The sequence below is a fragment of the Chrysemys picta genome, chromosome 2, assembly GCF_011386835.1.
Source record: "Chrysemys picta bellii isolate R12L10 chromosome 2, ASM1138683v2, whole genome shotgun sequence".
NCBI classification, from domain to species: Eukaryota; Metazoa; Chordata; order Testudines; family Emydidae; genus Chrysemys; species Chrysemys picta.
Genome location: NC_088792.1, coordinates 209,045,654 through 209,065,370, shown reverse-complemented (window position 1 = coordinate 209,065,370; position 19,717 = coordinate 209,045,654). Strand labels below are relative to the sequence as shown.

General features: G+C 41.5%; 1 protein-coding gene across 1 annotated transcript in view; it reads right to left on the bottom strand.

Annotated features, from left to right (window-relative positions):
• Positions 1 to 19,485, bottom strand: part of COLEC12 (collectin subfamily member 12) — a 139,594-nt gene extending 120,109 nt beyond the window's left edge. Inside the window, exons 1-2 of the mRNA XM_005300367.5 lie at positions 19,035 to 19,485; positions 3,505 to 3,555 (exon numbers count right to left, since the gene is read on the bottom strand). Of these exons, the coding sequence (XP_005300424.1) occupies positions 3,505 to 3,555; positions 19,035 to 19,041 (58 nt within the window). The 5' untranslated portion in view covers positions 19,042 to 19,485. The remainder of the gene's footprint in view (positions 1 to 3,504; positions 3,556 to 19,034) is intronic.
• Positions 19,486 to 19,717: the final 232 nt, after the last annotated feature.

Genomic DNA, 19,717 nt, shown 5'->3' with positions numbered 1-19,717 from the left:
AAAGAGCCAGACGTGCCACCCCTTTCTGTTGGCCGCCCCAAGCACCTGCTTCCTGTGCTGGTGCCTGGAGTCAGCCCTGCCTATGCGGAGGCATGGCCAAACGGCTCTGCGCCAATGGGAGCTGCGGGGGCAGCGCTTGGGGCAGGGGCAGCACACAGAGCCTCTTGGCTACCCCTACACTTAGGAGCCAGAGGGGGGACATGCCGGCTGCTTCCTGGGAGCTGCGTGGTGCGGAGGCTACCAGGGAGCCTGCCAGCCCCCCTGCACAGCACCACCAACTGAACAGTCAACAGCCCGGTCAGACTGGGGGTTCTGGTCAAAAACCGGCCACCTGGTCACCCTAAGAAAACTCCATGCAAGCCTGGGACCAAGGAGCAGGCTGTTTCTCCCTCTGGCTCCCTGGGGTTTGGGTGGGGGGGGGGGGGAGGGAGGGAGGGAGGGAGCGGTGCAGGTGTCTGGGCTGGGGGGACCACAGCTGGGCTCTGGGGGCGAGAGGGAGCGGGTATATGGGTCGGGGGGGGTGTGTGCCCCGCAGCTGGGCTTGGGGGGGGGGGGGGAAGTAATCTGGAGATGGGAGTCCCGCAGCTGAGCTCACATGGGAGGAGGGTGCGGGTTTCTGGGCCGGGGGGCCTCATGCCTGGGCTTGGGGGATGGTGTGTGGGTATCTGGGCCAGGGGGCCCCCGCAACTGGGCTATGGGGAGGCACAGTGGCTGGGTTTGGGGGGGGAAGGGGGGAGAGTGGTTGTGGGTGTCTGGCCCCCCCAGCTAGGCTCTGGGGGTGGGGGGCAGAGAAACAGGAACTGGGCTGTCATAGGGATTTCTTTAGCTCTCTATTCTTGGGGAAAATTTTGTGTGTGTGTGTCTGTATTCTTACAGACATACTTGCTGACAGGTATTTTTAAATAAATTACCAAAAATAATTGAAACTGGTGTGATTATGTATTGTTATTTTGACAAATAAAATTTGCAGAATTTTGAAGAATTTTTAATTATTGTGCACCTAATTTTTTTGGTTTTGGGTGCATAATGCCCCCCGGAATAGTAGTTGTACATGTGTTTATACACTGAAGACAGATAGTTGTACAAACAACTGTTGGCACATGCAAAGACGGCATGTACAAATGGGCATACACAAACAGTGTGGGGTCAATTTTGGCAACTTTTTTGACAATTTGTATCCAAAAAATAACATGGACGGCTGAGAATGGATTTTTGAACAGGATATTACAGATTTATAATATTCCCACTGCAATGTGAATACTGAGTATGCACAAAGAAGCTTCCTGGCCCTTCTTTATACATGGCTCTTCCAAATCAAAGACTGGTTTAAGGGGTTATTTCAAATACTGATGAGAGTAGAAAAAGCTCTGGAATTTTGTTTTGACTAAGGAGAGGTTAAGGTTATTTTCTAGAAATGGAACTAATCTCTCTCCCTCTTGTTCCATTCAGAGCAAGAGAATGAGAAATCTCTTCCTACTACCAATATCATACTGCTTCCCCCTTTCTCCCTGAGCAGTAATAAAAGCTGTTCTAGAAATATTCAGATGAGCTTTATGACATTTTTAAGAGGCGAAATTTTGTTAGTGGCACACCATCCAGGGTAAAGGGGGGGGGGGAAAGGAAAACGTTTAACACGTTAATACCTGTTATCACACAAGTGGGTTGTTACACAGACAGGACAACTTCACACTAAAACATTTAGTCATTCATTGCAAAACCACACTGATGAGCATTGCATAGCAAACATGCAACCCAGAGGGCGACTACTTTTACATTCCATTTTGAATTACAGCCTTTTTCATTAGAGGGGAGAGAAGTGTGGTTTCACTCTCTCATTATTTCCCAAGAATCCTTTGCTATTCCAGGGCCTGATCCAGCGAAAATACATAAATAAAATAAATAATACGTGCAGCCTTATGAACTTTCCAAGCCACAGATGCTGGTCCTATGGTGAGTTGTGGAGGAGCTCAGGGGAAGAAGAGGTGATGCAAATAAAATCCCCACCTCCCAAACATTGCAGTTCCTTATGCTACAAATGTTTTTCTCTCCACTCCTTTTGAGGCAGTAGGAATTTATATACATCCATTATCCTTTTCCATCTGTGTGTTAACCAGGGGCAGTGAAGGGGCTCTTGCTCCATATTGTGGGTATTAGCGAAGAGTGGACCCTTCCTGCCCCACAACTCCCCATCATCATTTACTTGAGGTAAGAGAGGGAAATAATGTGAGTTTTTAGACAAAACAGTCACTTGTGCCTTTTCTCCCTACTGACAGCTTCTGAACAAGACGACATCTCTATGTGTGCTCCTTAAGAAATCTCACTATCAGTCATCTTGGACAGAGGTTTCCCTGAATTTAGATGCAGCGGGCTCAGTGTTCTGACACGATCATTCCTGTGATCCCAATGGCAACCACAGAGTGGAGTCTGATTGCTCTTGCCCTTGGGTGGCCATGGAATGCCTCCAAAAGGTAATTGCCGAGGTGGGAAAAACTCCCTTGAGAACAGGGAACAGTCTCAGTGATTACTAGCCCTCATTCAGAGTTGTGTGCATTGGGGATCAGGGCCACGCAACAGTCATTTATAATGAACAAAGATCAACGTGAGACAACTGATATCGTTAGGTTAGTAAAGAACACTCAATAGCATTGTTGTTTAAGTAGCAATTCATAAAATTTCAAGTTGTACCACATTACATCAGAAGTAAACGATAAGGTGGTGATGAGAAATTGTTATTAAGACTTGTTTTTAAACTTTGAATGAGCACTCTCCATGTACATTTATTTCTGCCTTGTTCTCATGGCATTTGTTTTGTTGTTGTTTTTTTAAAGAGAAATGCAGAGGGTGGGGGGGGGGAGGGTTTCTGGCTAAATTGTCACCATGTCTTCCAAGAGCCCATAATAGTTCCCATTGTCATATTCCTGAGAAGTAACTAGTCATTTACAGACCTAAGGATAGTATAATTGACAAGGAGAAATCCACGATGCATGATACTGTACCTTTTTATTAACTGCCAGCAGAGATTCACTTCTGCTGAAGTGCAAACTTCATATGAAACAGTTATGTAAACAAGCAAACAATAAAACAGTTAACATCAAAGAAAGAAAATATTTATTTACTTAAGTAGCTCTGGACAGTTAGCTCAGGACTATTTCTGAAGGATATACTTACCAAAGAGATTTACCAGGTCTAAACAGAACACTTGTTTCTGGTCCTATACTGTATATTTCCTTTGCACATCTGCATCAGCCCCGTGATGAGCTTGTTCCCATACTTTGTCTTACTGCTACCAGCAGTGGTGCCGGAACAATTTTAATAGTGGGAGTGCTGAGAGCCACTGAACCAAACTGCTAACCCTTTATATGATGGAAACCACTTCAAACTAGGGGTGCTGTTGCACCCCCTGGTTTGTAGCACCTATGGCTACCAGTAAAGGTTTTTGTAAGACCTGTTTGACTTCATGTGAGTAATAAGAAAGAGCAAAGTGAGAGATTTGTTGCTACTTACCAAATCTCTTGTAACCGAAGGACTGCACCTCCTCCTCTTCTGCAAAGTCGTCTACAGAAAGACAGATGCACAGATTTAGTACTAAGATTAGATATGAAGGCACAAAAGTTTGAGTATACAACAGGTTACTGAACATTGTATTTGAATGGTGAATTGGTTTTATCAATATTACTGCTTACTGATGTATGAAAATATCTCAAACTTTCCTGTGGAAGCTTTCCACTATTAATCTTCCACCCCAGTCTTTGGCTACTGCATGATACTTGGATCCTTTTTTCTCTCTGAGTCACCAGCAGAAATCCAACTGATAAGTTATCATCATCTGATGGCTGTTCAGGAACTTTTATTAAATTGATTGCTGGTCTTAGTACAGATTTTAGCAGACAAATCCCTCATCACAACTGGCACTTAATGCATCTTTGTTGGCAGTTTCAGCAAGACAAAGGAATAAGTAGGCACAGAGACTGTGCCTTTTAACCCGTACATGGGAGTCCCCTCCAGGTCAGGGCAGAGGCCCATTAGCAAGGTCATTTGGGCTAGCTTTGACTACTGCTTGCCTGTGCTGTGCTTTTCCTGTGAATAAAGAGAAGGCTTCAGTTGCTAGGGCTGTCAATCCATCACCTTTCATGAACACTAAATTCACTTGAAGAGATAAACCTCATTCAGATATGGGCAACAGAACTGACAAGCTGCTCAAGTTCAAAAAAGGTAGCAGAAATAAGCGTGTTTAGTCATTTTCATCTTGACTTGGGCACAGGGAGTAAGAGGTTGATATTTAGACCTTTAGCTTGTCATTAATTTAGTCTCTCCCCTCACTTCCTCCTGCCAGTAACAGCACAAAGGAAAGGATTATGACCAACACAAACAAGCAACATCACTACTTAAAAAAACAAACAAACAAACAAAAACACACATCCCTCCACCAACCCTTTCTCCCACCCCCAGGAGGGCCTTTCCCATTTGCTTTGGAGCAGAGTTTCACCCCTTCCAACATCAAAATTGGCAATGTGCCCAGATGGGGTGTAAGCATACCTGCCACACCTAGGGCATCTGGAGCAATTACAAATCTTCACCAAGAGCTCACCTTTGCTCAGTCCCCCCCTTGGAGGCTGACACCACTCTCTAGGCGTGCGACACACAGAGATTGCCATCGCTACCAAGTACACTAACCCCCCACCTACATCCTTCCCAAGACGAGTCATAACAGAAAGAAGTAAACAGGAATACCGGCCAGTATCTGGACAGAAGGTTACCAGAAAGCTTCATTCAATCAGGTGCAATCACAAAATAGGTATGGTATACTGGCCCCCCAAACACACACTCGGCCTCATGCAGTTCAGTGCAAAATCTGCAGTCAATAGGCCATTCAGTCTCACTGCCAATGAGTCAACCAGCTAGGTCTGCACCACAGAAATCTGTCTGGTTGACACGGTAGACAACTGCTACCTCACCTGGCTTTGCCCTCCCCACATCATTCACTACACAGCCAGACCTAGAGAGGACAAATCTGGAGATGGAGCAGTCATTCATTTCCCTTTCAGGCTCAAGATCAAGAAAAGGACATTCAAATCAAAATCCTTTGAGGGCATCCACTTACTCTTGCCCAGAGACAAGACTAACCTAGGCATACTACTAATCTATTAACTTCCAAACATCAAATGCTCGCAGGGGAGGTGATGGAGAAATTGCCTGACGTGGCGATGACGTTCACTGAATTTATCACCTTGCAGGGCTTTAACATTCACACAGCTAATGCCTCTGACAGGACAGCTCAAAACCTCCTATCCTAACTCTTCACCTTACATTTCTTACAGGCAGTGCTCACCCATCACACAGCTGCCCATACCCTGATCTGGATCCTGAGTTGGATGCGTATGTAAGGAATGCAAGAACTTGCAGCAGCTTCCTAAAAGACTTTTCAAGGCAACAAGTAACACTTCCTCAAACTTGCCTGAAGCCTGCCAAATTCCAAAATTTACACTTTGAAAACTCTACCCAACAAAGAGGCCGATCATCTCATGGCAAATGCTAATAAATGAAAGTGATCACAAATCAGTCAACATTCAGCTTCCTCACACACCCAAACAGTGCTCATTCACTACATAGAGCTTTGGAAAAACTGCCACTCTGGTGTGCAAGAAAGAGCAGCATAACACAGGCTTCAGTTCAAGACTGAACTCATTTCTCTCCCAATTTTTCCATGGTGGACAATACAACCACACGCCTGGTAACTCAAGACTATAATCTTGACTTCATGTTTGGCTTGGCCTTCTACTTTGACCCACACAGCCACGCCACGTCTAGATCTTGCTTCTTCCTAAACATCTCTAAGATCCCATAATTCCTCTCTGCCAAAGTCTTGTGCAAGCCCTGATCATCTTGCCCCTTAACTACCGTAATCGCCCCTTCTCTGGCCTCAATGCCACAACAGTGTCTCCCTCAAATCCCTTCTAAGTGCTGCTGCTAGGATCATCATCTCTGACTCCTCACAGGGAAGAGACCTTGATAGGTGTTGAATTAGGCTCTCAAAGAACTCTTGGTGGGAAAAACAGGTTCTTAGAAGTGAAAGACTAAAAGCCTCTGTCTGCCCCAGAAGGTAAAACTTAAGATAATTAATTCAATGATAAATAATTTAAATGGACAGGTTGGACAGGGCTGAAAATGCCACTCAGAGAAGGGACTCACTGTTTCAGATTTACTGTATCTGGAATGATTAATGGAATTAAAAGTTTTTGTTTGTTTGTTTGTTTGTTTTTAAACAAGAAAAAGAAAGTCTCCTAGAAAGACACATGAATCAGATCCAAAGTGACCCAGGGTGAGAAATGTTCATACTTCCTTCAGAGAAATTAATGTCTTTTCTGTTGGAACTAAATGTCAAAAAGATATACTTTATGTGGAAAATTGTTATTGTGTTCCTTTTATGAAATGTGGGCCAGGGGAAAGCCTAGGTGGCACCTTAATGCATAACTGCCCTATTTAGCGGGAAACAAATCTGTCTGCATTCCTTTCAGACCCTTTTAGCACATTACTGCTGATCTGCTTATTGGTTGTAGTTTTCCCATTTTCCCATTGCAATTTCTAGTTGAAAGGCAAAATTTGGCCCTGATAGAAATGAGCAAAATTCCATTCAACTGATATTTATTAGCTACAACAAAATACATATAGCTATGTTTGAAGTGCAGTTCTGCTCTGTGACTAAAATATGGCATTGTGAAGTTCCATATTTACTGTCTCAATAATTTCAACATCAGATGTGTTCAGTTTACAAGTGTAAAGATAGGAGGAAGAGGTTTAGAACAGCTAATTCTGCAAACTCAATAGGGATCTGAGAGTCAAAATAGAATTTTTCCCCTTCTCACATATCAGATAAGAACATAAAAAATGACCATCCTGGGTCAGACCAATGGTCCATCTGTCTCAGTATCCTGTCTTCCAACTGTGGCCAGTGCCAGATGCTTTATAAGGAATGAAAAGAACAGGGCAATTATTGAGTGATCCATCCCCTGTCTTCCAGTCCCAGCTTCTGGCAGTCACAGGTTTAGGGACAACCAGAGCACAGGGTTGCATCACTGACCATCTTAGCTAATAGCCATTGATGGACCTATGCTCCATGAACTTATCTAATTCTTTTTTTAACCCAGTTATACTTCTGGGCTTCACTATATCCTTTAGCAACAAGTTCTACAGGCTAACTGTGCATTATGTGAAGAAATACTCAATTTTGTTTGTTTTAAACCTACTGTCTATTAATTTTGTTGGGTGATGCCTACTTCTTGAGTTATCTGAAGGGGTAAATAACACTTCCCAATTCATTTCTCTACACTATTCATGATTTTATAGACCTCTAGCATATCCCCCCTTAGTCATCTCTTGTCTAAACAGAACAGTCCCACTCTGTTGCCCTTCTCTATAAGTTTTCCAATGCTAATCTATCTTTTTGGAGATGGGGCGACCAGCACTGCAGGCAGTATTCAAGGTGTGGGCATGCCATTGATTTATATGGTGGTATTATGATATTTTCTGACTTATATATCACTTTCCAAATGATTTCTAACATTCTGTTAACTTTTTGACTGCTGTTGTACACTGAGCAGATGTTTTCAGAGAACTATCCACGACTCCAAGACCTCTCTCTTCAGTGGTGACTGCTAATTTACACCCCATCATTTTGTAGCTAATTTAATCACATAATAAAGATTCAGACCTAATTGAGCCTTCACTGATAGCTGTAAACAGATATAACCAATTGAAAATTAGCAAGTCATTTAATGATGCATAAGAAGAAACAGAACCTCTCTCTCCCTTTCTTCTTTGTCTTGGCTCTGCAGTGCCAATATGAGTTAAAAGTAGTAAACAAAATATATGTTGTCATTAATGTAGGCAAATTCATGTCTGAATATATAAAAAGAATGGTTATGTTGAACAAGAAGATGTCATTTATATAGTTGTTTTTCTGAGGCGACCTTAACTTTCACATAGTACAATGAAAGTGCTGAAGAATCAAAGAAGTTTATGGGTGATATACAGTTAATTAGCTATGCTTGTTTGCTGAAAGTCCCACCTCCTTCCCCAAAACACCTTATAAGTCATTTCATTACTCATGTTTTGCCCAATAGCATTGCCAGAGATTTATTTAGCTTTCTTTGGACCTCTGGCTTTTTTATTTGTGTAACACAGTGCACTGTGATTTATTGAAGACTACCGTTTTCCTTTGCTTGAAGGTAAAAAGACTTTATAATGCTCATATTAAATCTCTTAATTATGATGAATGTTCATGCTGTTTTGAAGATAAATATAGAATATAAGGACACTTCTATCAACAAGCATCTTTGCTTCCTTTACATTAAACTATGGAGCAGATCATTTATTTCTATGTGAGCAAAATTACTAATGGGTCAAATTCGTTTGGCCTTCCTTTATTAGAGATGAAAATATAAAAACTATTTAAAAAAATAAATTAACAATAATTGTAGTTGTATATGTAACAATATATTGCAATAAATTAGAGAGGAGGTTGAATTAAAACCGCACCCCTTTGGGAGTGGTGGGATGAGAATTCAACCAAAGATATGAATCTGAACTCAGACTTTACTCTAAGTTACAGTGTAAAAACAAAAGTTGAGAAACAAACTGATAAACATGAATCCAGAGTTAAGGCTAACTCCTTCCCCTACACCTTAACGCAGAGGTTCTCAAATGTCATTGCTCCGCAACCCCCCTACAGAGGGCCTATATCCTGAGCCCCGCCACCCAGTGCTGAAGCCCCGGGGCTTCAGCTTTGGTCACTGGCCCCAGCATGTCTGAGCCAGCCCTGGTGACCCCATTAAAATGGGGTTGTGACCCACTTTGGGTTCCCAACCCATAGTTCAAGAACTGCTGCCTTAACCACTACAGGAGAACCTCCGTTTTTATTAAAAAAATTTCTAGCCCTCATGGTTGCAGAGGAAAATATGTAAATGTGACTTCAATGTACTCAAAACAAATCCACAAAACTAATGAAAAGAGCCCAAAAGTGTATTCTTTGTTTAAATCTCATTATATTAAATCAATCTCAGGAAATTTGGAGGGTCTGCCTATGATTTTTGAGTGTATGGTGTTGGCACTACTGCAATTCTGTTCACTTACATCTGTGCAATCCCATTGATTTCAGTGGGGCTATGCAGGTAGATCAGAGCAACATTTGGCACAGTGAAAGCCTTAACTTTGAAGTTTATTGCTGTTGTTCAAGTTAGATCTTTTCCCTTTTCATAGAGTATTTTAGGGCAGTATTTAATGATAATTTTTAACATGAAATAAAAAGTGTTTTTTTCCCCCTCAGTGACAAACACAAAGGGCATTGCGTCTGACAAAGTGGGTATTCACCCACAAAAGTTTATGCTCCAATACATCTGTTAGTCTATAAGGTGCCACAGGACTCTTTGTTGCTTTTTACAAAGGGCATATTTCTCTTTAAGTAATAAAATTGAACTTGCTCTTGTGGCTACCTGAATGTCCCGCTTCCCACCTAGTCTGAAGAGGCGCTGACTCCCTACCGGTGCAGGAGGGGGCAGCCATAATTCAACTCAGAGTCTGCCACTTAGGAGGATGGGGCTCAGGACACTCCAACCCTGGAACTACTAGTGCAGCTAAGGGAACGTCACTTCACTCACACACCTTATGGCATGGCAGCACCTTTCCTGTATGAGCTTGGCTATATTCTTTAAAAAACACAACACGCTTCAGAAAAAGCAGATTAGACTGATATCTAAAACCTATGGAAAACTCATCCCGATTCCAATCAGAGCCTGACATTCAAGGTTTTCCACTGAGCCCAGTACATGATGCCGGGACAGGACTTCAGGAGTTTAGTCAACAATGCTATGCTGACATGATCAATACAGGTCACAGTTATGCACTTCACTACTTAGTATCAATGCTTTGACTTACAACGCTCTCAGTTTTTAGTAAAAAGAATCAGTGAATGAATCTAGAATAAAAAAAAAGAGGAGAAAAATCTAACTTAAATAAGTGTCCTTACCTAAGCAAAGCTTCCATTAGCTTCAACTGGAGCTCTGCTTAAAGAAGGATCTACAAAAATTGGGATTTCAGATAGAGAAGAAAGGTATTTATTGTTGCAAAGTTTTAAAAGTAACTAGCCAGTATTTAAACATACAGAAGAAAGATCCAGTCAGAAAAATGCAGGGACATTCTGAGAGATATTTTTCCATCAGTGATATAGGTACATCCTTGCATTTCTACAACAGAACCTCACTTACTGCTTAGTTCTGAACTACTGAAGACAATGGGAGTTTTGCAGTTGGGATGGATGACAATTGGATCTGAATAGGATAAGAACCTTGTTGGGAAATCATTGGAAAGCAAGGGCTCGGATTAAAAAAAAAAAAAAAAAAAAAAAAAAAAAAAAAACCCACTTTGAAACACTAAGGCTAGGTCTACACTACCCGCCTGAATCAGCGGGTAGAAATTGACCTCTCGGGGATCGATTTATCGCGGAGGTGGGAGTAAGCGCCGTCGACGGGAAGCCGCAGAGGTCGATTTTGCCGCCGTCCCTACAGCGGGGTAAGTCGGCTGCGATACGTCGAATTCAGCTATGCTATTCGCATAGCTGAATTTGCGCATCTTAAATTGACCCCCCCCCCCCATAGTGAAGACCCGCCCTTAGGCAGCAACCACACTTCACCAGACTCCGATGATAAATTTTGGTAACACTTCAGATATAAATTGTTATTCTCCCATCTTTCATAAATATAGTTAGAGAGTTAACTAAGTTACAGTACCAATCTTAAAAGGGAGAGGAACTAATATGACAGTTCAATGGGGGATTAATGCAACTAACAGAGGGAGTTCATTTAATCTAAAACAAATTAGACTCTGGTTTGATTAATTTGCTGGAGGCAAAGTAAAAATCTGGTGAGTAGAACTGTTCAGTTTCTGCTTCCTTCTTTTTAGAATCTTCAATACGTTATTCATGGGCCACTTGTGACTCAGTTTGAACTCAAGAAGATAGATAGATTTGGGCTGGAGCCATAAAAGATGCCAAACCCATCCTAGTCATATAACCCATAACCACTCCACTTCTCTCTTTCTTCACTGGCAGTGTGTCAGATCTGTAAGTTCTTTGGATCCAATATGATTTTAGTGGAATTGTTACAATTTTACTACTGTGTTTTATGGATGTCATTCAGAATGTTTTATGGAAAGCAGCTAATGCGCATATCCAGTTGCCACCTCTCAAAAGCAAACAGCTCAGTGATTTAAACATATTTAACTAATGAAATAATATTGAGGACCTGAAATACTTTTGGACCAAATTCTACCTTGGTAGACTTCTAGAACACTTGTATACACATTAACAAGGGTATAATCTGACCCTTGGTTTAAGCCGTTTAAGTTAAAATGGCAGAATTAAGAAAACAAAAAAATTTCCACACCAGATTTCAAAACCAAGTAAAGCTGCAGTTCAAGGAATAATGAAGAGATCAGGACTGAAAACTGTGATGCCAAGTTTCAGTTCACATTTGAGCAGCTAGTTTATACACCCCATAAAAACTGGAATTACAGTATATTTGTTACTCATAAGTACTGCATTGGTAATTCACTTTAACCATACTAATTTCTAGTAACAATGACATCCACTCTATTTCCTTTAAAATAAATATTTCTATAATGTCTATTTGCAAACAACTTTAATGGTTTTGGCCCTGAGTTAAGAATTCTCTACTAGTGTGTCTCATACCTAGTCAGGAAGTACTAATTCTAGTGGCAAAGAGTTCAGTCTCTACTTATTGAATCTTAGGCCTTTTTGTTAAAGGTGCAAACTTGCATAACTGTGTATTTTTTGTAACACTAACATCTGTGCACAAAGAGGACAGACACAACCAATTCATTTATTACAGGATGCTGAATAGTCAGATACATACATACTTGTGGTGACTATTAACCTACCCCAGATCCTCAAAGATCCTTTTAGTTGGAGTTATGCACTAAAATACCTTTGAGGATCTGGGCCCTAGTCCTTCAAAACACTGACCTAGAGATAACATTGAGTCAGCAGGAGCAGAGACAAGCAGCTGCAGAAGGGACTTGTGGTTGCTGATGGTGTTTTCAGTGTTCAGCTACTTTTCACAGCCACATGTTCTCTCCACTGTGCACAGATTGGCTGTTCTCTCCATTCCCGCCATTCTCTCCTCCGCAGACTCTTAACTTCCACCTTACTGCATCTGCCCTTCCACGCTCCCCTTCCTCCCCCATTCTTCCTTGCTACCTACCATCAAAACCCCTCTCTTTTCCTTTGTTTAGCTAATTCCCTCCCAACAAAACCCCCTACCAAAATTTTAAAAAAAATCAGCAGCAATAAAATCATTAAACTAACATGCCATTTTCAAACAAATCATTCACTCCGCTTATATCTTATAGTCCTTCTCCACAGACCTTTGGCTGACTTGCTCCTTTAGATTTTAAGCTCTTTGGGGGCAAGGATTGTCTCTTTTTCTATGTCTGTACAGTGCCTAGCAAAAAAAAGACTCTGATCTCATTGGAGCCTTGGCACCCTGTAATACAAATAATTAATAACGATAAATAGCTGAGGCTCAATAGCTCATTCCCAATTCTCTGAGTCATCTTGTCCCCCAAGAGTCCATCCCTCAACCCCCATTGGTCTCACACACACAGAAATTCACTTTCATTCTTAAGGAAAAAAAAATCCCACTAGAAGTTTTACTTAGGAGATCCATCCATAATCACACATCAAAACCAGAAAGAGGCCATTATATAATGAAGACTAGAATACTTCTCTTGAACAAAACAGCCTCTTCGCCTATCAGTGCAGTATGTCAATCAGTGCTGAGACCAGGAGCTGCTGCACTGTGCAATGTCAAAGTTTGAAACTAACAAACAATTAGAATCTAAGGCCTGAATTTTAAATCAATTCGTATTTCAGAATAATAATTTGAGAACAGATCCCCTAGGTCTTATTTATAAACTGAAAACTATCATTTTCTATGAGCAGTTTATAGGACTCATTTAACAACAGTAAAGCATGGGCTACATTTTCCTGATTCATATATTGCTATACTATTTCCATAATTCATCTACTTGTTTCCCAGTCATGTCTCAGTCTTCACCTCCAATTTATAAACCAAAATGGAATGTAATTTTAGAAGGGGGCAGGTTAACCCCAAAGAGAATTCATGTTATGTTTAGTCCATGCTTATATAATGCTACATTCAACATATTAAGGGGATCAGATTCACTTCTAGTACCTGGTAGACACTTTTAAAAATAGATTATATATTTTATTTATTTATTTATTTAGCTCTACTGGGTGGCCATGTCTGTCTCTTCAAGGGAGAACTGTGGAGCACAATTATCCTGGGAATCTCCCATGATGACTGGACACCTATATTGGGGGAGTATTTTTAAAATCAATTTTGGATTTATCCCATCTTCCAGCCATCTTTAATTCCAATTATGTTTCCTTTAGTTTCAGCATGCACATATACACCTGCTGGCCCGGGGATTGCACCTCTATGCATGATTGCATGTTTCACTCCTTGTCTTACAACTTAAACAAGCAGTGATGTTTGGACCGATTAGCATGATTTTGCTCTTACAGTGCAAATCTAAACAAATGGAGCTAAAGAGTCATAACAATGGGCCAAATTCTGCTCTCAGTTATACCAGAGTCAGTCTAGAGTAATTCCACTGACTCCCATGTAAAAGAAAAAAAAAAATCCCAGTGGATCTAAATTCTAAGTCCCTATTCTCCTCCTACATTGTTCACAGTTCTGCATGCCTAGGGAAAATAGAATATTGAGATCCACCATGCACAATTCTAATTAATTCCGAAAATCCTTTGTGATAAATATAATTAATTAGCATGCAAATTAACACCATTTATATACAGTAATTTTCCTATCTGCATTATATCCAATATTTATGTTTTTTTTTATCTCATGACACTGTGCCTTCTTATATGTTGCCAAATGAGAATACCCTTCAAGCTCATGTTTGCAAGATCCCCCCCTCTCTCTTCCTGTCAGAAATTTCAAAAACCCTTCTAGTCTGCCAACCCATTCCAGCTATAATGACCATATGCTGGCAAAGCTTTGGGTTTGTTCTGTGTTATATCATACGTTTATTGTACCTGCTCATGCCTTTAGATTGTAAACGCTGCATCCTGTTACATGTGTAGCACAGGTGGCTCATTGTACATGCATGCCTGGTACATTTATGGCACTACACACACATATACACCCTGAATGTTTGTTGTGTCTGTGTGAAATGATGGAAACAGTTCCAATCATGGTTGAGAGCTCCTTTTGTTCAGACTATCACCAGAATGAATCATCACTAGGATTTGAGATCTGTTACTGTCCAATTTTTAAGCCATTTTGACTTTACAAATTACATCTGTGCCAGTGCCGGCTTTCAGCTACAGCAAGGCAAGAGTCCTAGACCAGCGTTTCTCAAATGTGGCCACCAGGGGCTTTTCTTGTGGCCACAGCCTCCTGGGCAGTGATTGGCTGCCTGCTCCTCTGGTGTTCGTGGCTCCACTGCTCCACCCCAGTGTGAGTTCCCCACCTTCCCAGGGATGGTGGAGTTCAGGCTTCTGGCTTCAGCTCTGGAGTGGCAGGCTCTGTCCTCCAGCCACATGGCAGCAGGTTCCATCCTACGGCTGTGGGACTTCGGGCTCTGGCCCCAGCCCCGGGCTCACCACCCCATTGCCCCTGCTGCCTCTCCTGGCCCCCTGCTGCCTCCCTACCCACCTCCCCATCAAAGACTTAATTTGTCCTCTGGCTTATCAGGGCTGAGTAAGTCTGTTCTGAACAGTGGTATTTGTATGTTAGTGAAAAGTGATATTAACAAACATACAAATATCACTTTTCACAGAAGCAGACTTACTAGCTAGCAAGTCATAAAAAAAAAGCAACCAAAAAAAGCAAAAAGCAAAAAACAAGAACAACCAAGAACAAAAGACAAGAACACGCAAAGCACCTTATTTGTTTCTATTCTGTTTAGATCCAGTAAAGAATACATACAACTGTACATTATTTTTATTATTAGGTCTGCAAAAAACTCTACATAAATAAATTACACTGATTGGCCGTGTATATGTGCATTTTTTTCCTAAAGTTAATTAAGTATTTTAGGAAAAAGTTTGAGAGCAGCCACCAGCAAGCATTCATGGCCACACTCTGAGACCACCAAAATTTTTGTTGTGAGAACCCAGGTCCTAGACCATTGTGATATCAGAGGAAAGTCAACCAATCACCACTATGCATCCGAAGAAGTGGGCTGTAGTCCACGAAAGCTTATGCTCTAATAAATCTGTTAGTCTCTAAGGTGCCACAAGTACTCCTGTTCTTTTTGCGGATACAGACTAACACGGCTGCTACTCTGAAACCAATCACCACTGTTACTCTACAGCTAATTTGCATGCAACAATTTCATTGGTTGTATAAGGAAGACTGCACAGATGGAGCATTACTAAGTCCAACTGCCACAGTTCTTAAAGCAGGATCTTTCAGCTACTAGCTTAGATACTAACTTAACAGCTAAATTAAGATTACTGGGTCATTTCACTCTAATCTTCTGATTTCAGTTGCTGATAACTTTCCAAATCTTTTATCTACTAGGCTGACATTTCTGAAGTGTTGTCTCTGCCCAAGAAAGATGTGTTTGCAGAAAGACCATTCAGCTATTTTTGAATACAAGGAGAGTGAAGGAGATACACTTGTGCTTTAATTTTTCAAAAACAGTTCTATCACCAGAGTGCCTGGGGACAGAAAACTGAAATTTGGAATGAAAACAGTAATCATGTAGTAGAATTCTTTGATTGTTAAAAATATATCTTCATACAATGATTGGCTGTATTTTGTATGTACGCATAACAACTTTTGGTGCATGTTTAAATTTTAAGAGAGAAAAAGGTTTGCTAGTGAAATGTCTCATCATAACAGGAGTGACTGTAACTGTAGGAGCCATACCTCATTCACTTTCCAATAAAATACATACTGAATAAAGCAAAGAGTGCACATAAGCTTGGTTTATTGAACACTTTATGTACCAAGTCTCTTCTATAGCAAGTCAATGCACACTAATGAAGAAGGGGTCTGAAGGAGCAGTTCACCAGATTCATCCCTGATATAACTATTGACTTCAGTGGAACTATACCAGGGATTAATCTGGCCATATGTCTCAATGAGCATGCAGTTTTTAATATGAGAGTGCACTTTGCATGTGGCAGGTCATTCTGATCACATATTTGAGAAAAGTAATATATCAGACATTCCTCATCCCCACCAAAGACCTTTGATACACATATAGTATCCCATAATCCTGTGTATGTCAAACAAGCAGACTTCAAGAAAGTAAGCGATATGAGAAGTGCACAGTAAACCATAACATATTACTATATTTGACACCAGAACAATTGTGATAAAAGCGTATTGCCTACTGATGCATTTGAAACAAAGAAGTTCAGAAATATCCAGTTGAACACTCAGTTTTAATGGCATCTTCTTTCCCTGTGTTAAATTGGGCTCAATGTTTTTGAACATGCGTTGTTTGAATATGTGAAAGTTGTTTTCCTTCTGTTTCCTAGACAACAAGTACTGCTTCATAACTCACAAAATATCTAAAATTTTAAAAACTGAGAAGTATTATTAGGTAAAGATACAGCTAACCCTAAGGTAGTCAAATCCCTTTACAAATAAAAAAAAGCAACAACGTTTATGAGCTCAGTTTAGTTTATTGAAAATAAATCTGGCAGTAAACTAACCATATATTTCAATTTATTTTACTGATTTAAGACACAACATATTAAGAATTCAAGCAATGGAAAAATATAATTTATTCTTTACAAATATCTAATGATGTAATTATTTTGATACTGTTCTGTTCTCCAGGGAGGGTAGATACGGGAATAGAGACAGCTGTTTACCGCATTCAATAGATCAACTATGTGGTTATTCATGAGGAGAATGTGTAATTACACTACGTTCAGAAGCTCTAGCATTATTGCAAGCACCAAGTTTAAATAGAGAATGTGGAAAGCCAAATATGTATGTTAAAGAGGCAATAGGAAAATATAGAGGCAAAAATGTACTTTGGCAGTATTTAGGACTTCTATAACTCTTGCAGTACCAGTTGATTTGATGTCTTGGTTGAAGGATGTTTTCTATTAATACTGTAGTTTAAAGATTTTATTTTACAAGGCTTATTATTGGTTTCCATTGTTCTGAACAAAATAAAAAAAAAATCAAGCAGTTGTAAAACTTCTTAAAGAAACATAGTGGTTAGGGACTAAAAAGGGATGTGAAGCTTTCCAGTAACGCTGCATTTCTGGAGTAACCAACACTAATTTATAGAAGCCGTAACACCTTCTCAGAGTGCCATTTCTGCCCTTAGCAGAGAAAAGCAAAGGACTATAAATCATATCAGCTCGAATTGCGTATCCATTGATATCAATGGCAAAACTCCTGTCAGCTTCAATGGGTGCAGGATCCTAATGTAACACTCAGCAAGATACCTACCCTTCCCCCCACCCCAAAAAGAGACCGCTAGAAAATAAGTGAGCAAAGCATCAATACCAACATGAGAAGAAACACTGAATTAAAGATTTAAAACCATATGTGTTTGATTTTACAATTTGCTATTTCCACTATTTTACTTTGTTTTTGCCACTTGAAATCTGCCAGTGAAAGGTGCTATATAAAAGAGACAAGGATGATGATGGTGGTGAGGATTACACTAGTGCTGCTAGCAATAAGGCAGTGACAAAATGTTTGGCACTAGTGGTCTATAAATAAAAAATATTGTTAATAAACTGCAGGCTCCCCTACAGACACCTTGTCACAATGCCAAAAGTTATTTAAGTAGTGTGTGTGGGTTCACAAAACAAAAATAAAAGCAACCACACTTATCCCTTTAGGGAGCTACTCTGGCATGTTAATAAATGATCACACCGCTTGCTGTACTCGGCTCTGGAAACTAAGTGTAACTATCCTGATGTTTCTGGCCTGTTGGCATCTAGGTTCTAAACTGGTGCCCAGCTGCAGGTTTGCTGGTATTTTTAAAAGTTTATTTTTGTCTCTGAAGAAAAACTGAACTTGAATCTTGCAAACTCACAAATACTTCCTAAATTTTCCCTAGTGTTCTTGGATGCTTTCTTTGTAACCTTCCAAAGAGTATAGGGTTCTATGCTTCGCTGTAAGCTCCCACTTTTCATAAACAGGAGGGCTTCTTGCAAAGCCCTACCTTAGTACGTCTTTATTAGATTAGAACTATAGCAATTTGGAGAGCCACTTCTGTATTTGATTTAAAAAGCATACTGATACCTCTTAGTCACAACTCTATAGAACATGAGCAGGGCCAACTGGTGTGTTAGTGTAAAAGTAGCAGGCGTTTCACCCATTTAAAGGGAGGGGACAGGGGACTTTAAATTTCAGCTTTAACAGATGCAAAAGACCAAATATTTTCCAGTCAGTGGATCTTGGGGTGAAGGATGCCAAATACATTTCACAAGCCAGTTAAACCTCCACTGGCACCTAATCATTGCCAGATGTTTAAAAGCAACACCAAGAACATCACGAAACACTGGCCAAAAAAGAAAAAGCTGCTCTGTTTTCTAAAACTACGGGGGGGGGGGGGGGGGAGGAGAAAACTAAAAGATAGGTGGTCAGGAAATACGTGCTGGAGAGTGCAGAAACGGTGGGGAGGGCGACTGCTCCCCTCTCCTGAACAGATTTTTTTCAGTCCAAACATTTGAAGCAGGACTCCGTAAACAACTGCTTAGGGACTGGTCTCAAGTTTGTTTTAGAAACTCATCCAGGGCAGCTTTCCTCATAAGTGTAAGGGGGGGTAACGCTCCCCCCCTTGCACCATTTCCCTCCCCCTGGCCAGTTAGTGCAAGTTATTCCCCCGGGGGGGTTGCAAAGAGATTTCCCGGCAGGTATCTCCCAGCGCAGCAAGCCCCGCATGTTAAAGCGCGGCTAGATCCACGCACAGCGCTCCCCACCCCCGCTTACCTTTCATGTTGGCACAGAAGCGGGTCACATAGGAAACTTTCCGAGCCTGTAGCAACGAAGTTTGCTCCCGGCGCCCTGAGCTCCCTTACTGCACTTCCATGGTGCGGGGGAGGTAGCGCAGGAGCCTCTCGCGCTCCCTCTGGCTCTGGGCTCAGCAGCCGCCGGGACCTGGAGTTTCCAGCACTAACCCGACCCGCCTGAACTCACACGACCAGCCCCCGCCCCTCCCCTCCGGCTCAGCTGGGAAGAGGAGAGAGCTCAGCCGCTGCGCTCTTCTTGTGGCCACCCCGCTCCCTCCTTGGGCAGGAAAGCGCGGCCGGGAATCCCAAAGGGGGAGGAGAAAGCCTTCCAAGGAAGTTCTCCCAACACCCCCCAGAATGGCCCCAGAGGAGGGAATGGCTGAGCCCTCAGCCACCACCTGGCTGCTTTTCTAGAGGGGTCTCCTTAGCCCGGGGTGGGGCTGGGAGGCAAGTGAGGTCCAGGCAGAGGCTCCTCCCACACTGTAAGGCGCGGGGAGCAGACAGGATGGGGAGAAGAGCCCCCACCTTCAGTTGTGTTAATTTCCAGTATTCCCAAGGAGCACCAATGAGCTAATAAATGCTTTGTGCCTTGACAGCCCCGTCACCTGAAGATCTCAAAACACTTTACAAATATAAGTATTATTTTACAAATGGGGCACCTGA